Raw genomic sequence first — 6,786 nt, 5'->3', positions numbered from 1 at the left:
TTGAGGAGCTGACCAGAGTTGTAAAATTCCATTATAGCACTGACCATATCAGGTCCGACAGTATTCCAGTGAGCCGTAAATTCCATTTTCTTATGATACGTGATAAATGTGAAATGGTGAAGGGACCAAGAGTTCTTCTTTTTTTTTTTTGGGACCAAGAGTTAATAATCGTGTATGTATGGACTACATCATGAGAAGGTATGCCAACCACTAGTTCGTTGAATATAAATTATTTTTATTTCTCGTCATTCGTCAAACTTTGGATTATAAACTCTAGTAACATGATATATCATTTCCATAAGTTGTATTCTAAGGTCAGATGTTTAATCTTCTACTATATATCTTAATTACGAGACCATACTTGATTAATATTTGATGACGATTTGAGATCAATTCCAAAGTTTAAGAAACCTATATATTTTTGCGCTTTGATAGGAAAGACACTACAACTGCCGGGAACTTTCCACCATGAACAGCACTTGGAAAATACATCGCTTGATACATTTAAATATTCATAGCGGGTAACCATGAATAATTATGAATAAGAAGATTCGACTTTTGTAAGCTAAATAAATAAGATAAGTTGCAACAAAGAAAAGAAAAAGAAAAGAACAAGAAGAAGCTAGAAGTCAAAATCGGAAGATCCAACTTTATGATTTTGTGGATATTTCCCATCATAGTTTCAACTTTCAGAGAGATATGCCAATACATATTGAAGGAGTTTCTCCAAAGGGTTGTGGTAACTGGTAAGTTCCAAAACTTTAGATAAACGGATAAAACGGTATCATGGTGTCATTCCGTACGATAATTCAGATATTTTAACATTCAGTTTTTCGGACAACTATATGTAATCTATTTGAAACGAAAAAAATACTTTCATTTGAATTATTACTCTTAAATCTTTATTATGTGAATCGGAATGAGCTTAAGGGATAGTAGAAGTAGCTCGCAAAATTGAAGTTTTCTAGGTCGAATGGGGGTCCCCACATTATCTCTTTCAGTCTTTCATCAATAATGGAGAATTTATAATATGTATTGAAAAATATCGAGTTGGACATAAACTTTGCATGCTTGGCATCACTACAAACTAAAGGTGGGAGGCTGGGAGCTATAAATAAAAAAGGAAAATTAACTTTAAATATCTTGCTTTGATCTGATAAAATGTTCTGAAAATCTGAATCACCTCAAAATTTTGGATTTCTAAAAATTCAAGTACGGATTATTACATTATGAAAACTAGATATATGTACATACTCTCGAATACAAAATAAAGATAAATCAAAAGTTTTGTCCAACTCATGATTAGATGTTACTAGTTCTTATATATCTGATATTGTTAATTATCGTTTGGCTGTCACAAATTTAAATACTTGCATAACAATGAATTTTATTCAAACTCGTATGATCAGTCCAATGGTACTGCAGACACATCAATTCAGGAGGTAGAAATATATAGTAAATCAACATACCGAAGAAACAAAACTTGATAGAAGAATATTCGTGTGCACCAAAAGGTAACGTGCTTTGTTTTATTGGAGTTTGATGATTCAGTTTGGTCAAAACCTACTTGAGTTTTTTGGCCCATAATGATAGTAAGTGTATGAAAAAAGATCTCTCTTTCTTAAAGTTTTTTCCTTGACTTAAGTTGTTTAATTGAAAGAATTACTCATAATTACTTTGATTAACCAAAGTGCTTACGTCTATATCACTAAACAACTCAAATTCTGTCTCCACCAAGATGAAATTATACATTATACATCGACCCTTTTGCATACATATTGTTTTTGTTATTGCTTTCATCATTGGATAAGATCTAGCTGGCAAATAAACATCAAACCATATCCATGCTGAAAAGTTTTTTTTATTATCATGGTCTAATCCGCAATGTGGTAATCGGATGTATATGCAACATTATCAATCTAGTAAGAAACATTAGGAACCAGTCATTTGAAATGATCTTATAGATAATAAAAACTAGACAATATTAGTTGCTTGCTAATTAAAAAGATGGGATTATGAAAGATATTTTGTTAACTTTCTTAATTTATTTTGCACTGTGTCTAAATATAATGAGACAGAGTGAGTAAATTAGTTTGTTTAGATTTTTTTCCCAAAAATGCTTGTGAGGCCATTTTACTACTATTTTATTTGGTGGATTAATCAACGAATGCAAAAAGAGCTTGACGACGACTCGAACGTTAACACGCTAAACGAGTTTTATATATCAGTTTGCACCACTAACTTAACTGAAACAAAGTTACTCTTGCTTCTAGTTCGACAAAACAGCTTATAAGACGCAGAAACAACACACTTACAAATGTGAGACACTTGTTTTTTGATGCTACCTACCAGACTATAGTCTGGATCAAAACCACAAAGAAGCACACTAAACAGATCATGAAACTTACTCAAAAAAGCAAATTAAAAATCTCATAAACTAGCTAGAAGACAGTTTGGAATCTGCAAGCAAAGAACAAAACCCGTTAATACCATAACTTGTTCTGAATGCAATGCCCCATCAAACACTAACTTGTAGCATCAGATCCTATTTGCTTTTTTATCACATCTCAACCAAAAAAAAGAACACAGTAGTAAGTAGTACAAAGGAGAAAATTTTTTATCACTGATCTCTCAGGCGAAGAGAAGCCTCCTCCGAGAAGAAGAAACTCCAGATGATTTCTTGATGTGACCTCCTTCTCGGAAACCTGAATCCGACTCGTCGTGGTGATACCATCCCACCGATCTCTGCGCTTCTTGTACGACATGCGATATACCTGTTTCCAAAAACAACACCCGATCGGTAAAATTCAAGAATCCATATCAGAAACAGAGTGTGTGTGTGTGTGTGTTTTTTTTACCTTCTCTGACTGATTGCTTGTTGTGGCGGATATCGTGGATAGTGGCGGAGATCTTCCAGTAGAAGGACGGCCGACGTAGAACAGAACCACCATTAAACCGATCAGGATCACTATACGGAACCAGATTCTCGCTGATGATGGAGACGCCATTGGATCTTCTTCGACTTCTAGTGATCCAAATTCGTGAAAACAGAGCAAAAAAAAAAAAAAACTCTACAAAATTCAATTCCCAAAAAGATACTAATAAAAGAAGGATTAAATACGCCACGTCATCAACATCAGAGTTAAGAAGAGAGGGATAATACGGTAGTTTTACTCTATATGGGTAAAGTAACCACCATAATTAATAACTCCATAAGCAAAGCCTCTGGATCGCCGAGAGAGTTACATGCGAATATGTAATGCTTTTGGAATAATAGCATGTGAACAAAAATACAAATAAAAACCTATTCTAAATACATTCGTGCAATGCTTTTATCTTTATCATCGTGCAATACAAATAAAAACCTATTCTAAATACATTCGTGTAACCCTTATCATCGTCAGTCGGACTTTTATCTTTCCGGCGACACTTTTACTATACTCCGTCTTGAGCTCAACACCGGTAAAAAAAAGCTCTACTCGATTTGATAAATTTCCCATAAATCCCAGCTTATGTTTCTCTGCGTATACAAGCTTGGATCTCTTCTAATGTCTTCCCTTTCGTCTCAGGGACCATTTTAGCCACAAAGATTATCGTCATGGCTGCAAAAGCAGAATATATATAGAATGTACCTACACAACCAAAAAAAGAAACAAATAGCTTAATTTTTTTTTGTCTCAATCTAGAGTTTCTAAAAAGCGGTTTTCTTGCCCGTTGCACTGATCTCCCAACACAAGCCATGCATTAAGAGTGTGTACCTGGAGAGCTCCAGCTCATGAGGAAGTTGAATGTGTAAGAAACAGCCCAAGCACCAGACCAATTCACCAATACCACTAAGCTTCCTGCGATCCCCTTCACGTTTATCGGAAATATCTGCGTTTGTTTCATCCCAAAAAAAATGAGCACCACTTCAGTACTTACTCTACTAAAAGTCTTCTCTGTTTATAAACAAAGTAACTTCCTACGCAAGTACCGTATCTGTTTTTAAACAATGTTACTTTTTACACAAGGAACCATGGTACCATACCTCCGACATTATCACCCAAGGAACAGGTCCCATTCCGATGGAGAAAGCAGCTACATAGATCTGAATAGTGAAGAAAAGACAGGAGGTTTAGTAGTACTAGTAATTGGCTAGTATCCATGGACTATACTAAAAGTTTAACACACAGCTCTGTACTTGAGTTCTCTTTCTAGTATTAAGTAAAGAACTGAGTTTTACTTACAAGTACACCTCCAACGGCTAACATAGGAACCCATTCAAGCAACAGGCTTTGTCCCTGAATCACAAACATAAAATAATCGATGTTACGATTTGATTTAACGCACATACGAATACATTTACAAGCGAAATCAGGGTTTAGCTAGGGCTTTATATATGATATGGACCTTGAGGAAGAAAGATGTGCCTGTGAGAATACATCCCAAGAAGATACCACCAGCTGAAATCTGCAGCAACATTTGTTCTATATATATATAAAACTGAACTTTGGACTCGAAAACCCTTTTCTTAAATTAAAAATATTTTACCATTATTAGTGGCCTTCTTCCAGTTTTGTCTATCAAGATTGTTCCAAGAACAGTTATGGGGACCTGTTAACAACGATTCGATCTGTGTTAACGTAGTGAGAATATAAACTATTAGAATATCGAGTAAAGCAAAAACGTTTAGGGCACCTGAACACAAGCGATAGCGATTGTTCCGAGCTTCCCAGAAGAAAATCCTGCAAGTGTTTTAAAGACATATGTTTAGAATCTAAACAGAACTTTGGTTATGGTTCAAGACGAGATATTGAGTTCTATCTTTCTTATATACCAGCTTTTACAAACGTTTCACTTGCATAGAATCCGATCCCGTTGATTCCCACAAATTGTTGGAATACCATCAGGGAAACACCAATCTGAAGAAGAAAACAAATTTAATCAAATAAACACACAAAAGATTAACTGATAAGTTTTTTATTTTTGGCGCGGCCTCTGAGATAAACTTACGATGACAGATCGACCATATTTCTTGGAAACAAGATCTTGGATTATTGCTTTTGGAAGAATCTCCAGAGCTTGAATCGAGCCTTGAATACCTTCTGCTTCATTTGTGATATCTGTGTCTTTTCCTCGCAGCTTTTCTAGGGCTATGCGGAACTCTTTCTCACGGCCTGCTTTTGCCTGGAAAAGCAAGAGCATGAAAGATTTAGATAATGTTTTAGAAACTTGTGTGTCTTAAAAAGACATCATGAATCGGATAGAGAAAATTACCAGCCATCGAGGAGATTCGGGTATGAAGCACAAGCCAAAGAGCAAAACAATGCAGGGAGCAAGTCCTTCTTAGACCAAACACATAAATATTGATTAGTTTCCAAAGGGAATTTTCTAGAAAGATTTAAACAAGAAACCGAGAGAAATTTACCGGTCAGGGCAAGAGTTTTCCAAGAAATGAGAGATCCGATCAAGAAAGAAACGGATGAGCCGATCACAATCATGAGTTGGTTCAGTGTTGTGAGTCCACCTCGGAGGTGCTTGGGAGATATCTCAGCAATGTACACAGGGACCTGTACATGTTTTTATTCATTGATTTACATTGGAGACTGAGAGTTTTCATAAATATTAACATAATTTACTAAAAGTAGTAGAATTTCAATCACCGATTTATCTTTGACTGACTACTACATAAAAGAATTTGATTTCAAAGGGTTATATAAGATTGGATAATTAGGTAAAAAAAAAACCAGTGAGTAATTTACCACATAAGAAAAAACTCCAATCCCATATCCTGTAAAGAACCTTCCTACATCAAGTAACAAAGCACCCTGCACCATATTTTAACATCATAGTTAGATCAATATATATCGATCCTAGTTTCAATGTTGCAGCTAGATAATTGAAAAATAGGTATGTATTAGGTTTAACTTTAAATACCTTGGAGAAGAAGACAGCGACCCAACCTGTGATGCAGAAGCAAGCTGAGGTTCTCATAGCCTGAAATGAGTGTTGACATACCAAGTATATCAATAATGGTATTTTGAAATCTTAGTACTGGCCAATTAAGTTTGGGACTGGGAAAGTTAATTTACCCCTTTTCGGCCGGAGAAATCTGAAACCTTCCCACTCATAACAGCACCAATCATTGCACCGATTGTTAGGATGGATCCAAACATGGAGAACTGCATGTTTCACACACATACACACACATAAATTATGCGTATAAATATAAAACTACAAAAATTGAAAATTCTAGTTGACAAAACAAAAAAAAAACATTGAAGAAAACTTTGGTTAATCCAGAAGTATAGACACAAACCTCTGCAAGGGAGAGATTGAGATCTTGTCTGATAGATGACTGAGTAGGCGCTGAGTATCCAACCTTTTAACAAATAATTAAAAAGAAAAAAATCTAAGAGTGCATGAGAACTAATTAAGACAGAGGTTGAAACAGAGTTTGTCTCTAAAGCCAAAACTTACACAAGAGCCGAACTCAAAGGAGCCACAGACAGCAACAAAAGTGCTGAAGATAACCATCAAGTAGGATTCATTAACCTCACTCTCTTTTTCATCATCTTGATCAGTCAAAAATGGTTTCCCTAGATCCTCAACCTTATTTGCTATGTCACCCCTCTCTACATCTTTGATTTCCCTAATTGCCATCCTATCTCTCTCTCTCTCTCTAACTCTTAACTCTTTGAGAGGAGGAAATGTTCAAGGGATGAGTTAGAGAGAGAGAGATGTGAAGAGTCATGTTCGTGAAATGGGTATTTATAGGTAATACATGTATGTAAAGTCTCGATATGG

General features: G+C 35.4%; 1 protein-coding gene and 1 pseudogene across 2 annotated transcripts; both read right to left on the bottom strand.

The window, feature by feature from the left end:
• On the bottom strand, window positions 2,207-3,095 carry LOC104706200 (annotated as a pseudogene).
• On the bottom strand, window positions 3,183-6,718 carry LOC104706199 (sugar transporter ERD6-like 16). 2 transcript variants are annotated; one of them, XM_010422360.2, is made up of 16 exons: window positions 6,460-6,718; window positions 6,299-6,361; window positions 6,072-6,161; window positions 5,917-5,976; window positions 5,742-5,807; window positions 5,408-5,549; window positions 5,257-5,324; window positions 4,993-5,166; window positions 4,817-4,901; window positions 4,678-4,724; window positions 4,531-4,593; window positions 4,390-4,449; window positions 4,227-4,280; window positions 4,028-4,087; window positions 3,759-3,873; window positions 3,183-3,632 (listed from the first exon to the last, which is right to left on the bottom strand). In XM_010422360.2, the coding sequence occupies exons 1-16, from the start codon at window positions 6,640-6,642 to the stop codon at window positions 3,511-3,513; spliced, it is 1,452 nt and encodes a 483-aa protein (XP_010420662.1). In that variant the 5' UTR covers window positions 6,643-6,718; the 3' UTR covers window positions 3,183-3,510. The 2 variants fall into 2 exon arrangements, with proteins under 2 accessions (XP_010420662.1, XP_010420663.1); XM_010422361.2 differs by having other exon boundaries at window positions 5,257-5,321.

This window comes from Camelina sativa, chromosome 8 (genome assembly GCF_000633955.1).
Source record: "Camelina sativa cultivar DH55 chromosome 8, Cs, whole genome shotgun sequence".
Classification (NCBI taxonomy): domain Eukaryota; kingdom Viridiplantae; phylum Streptophyta; class Magnoliopsida; order Brassicales; family Brassicaceae; genus Camelina; species Camelina sativa.
The sequence above is the reverse complement of the archived record's forward strand: the minus strand, read 5'-3'. Positions and strand labels throughout refer to the sequence as shown.

Bases quoted from the DNA above. Each gene is read 5' to 3' on its own strand.
- LOC104706199 (XM_010422360.2), bottom strand. From the start codon at position 6,642: ATGGCAATTAGGGAAATCAAAGATGTAGAGAGGGGTGACATAGCAAAT. The intron at 4,902-4,992 runs GTAAGTTTATCT...TTTCTTCTTCAG, and splicing joins AATATGGTCGATCTGTCATC to ATTGGTGTTTCCCTGATGGT. The intron at 4,725-4,816 runs GTATATAAGAAA...AAACACTTGCAG, and splicing joins TGAAACGTTTGTAAAAGCTG to GATTTTCTTCTGGGAAGCTC.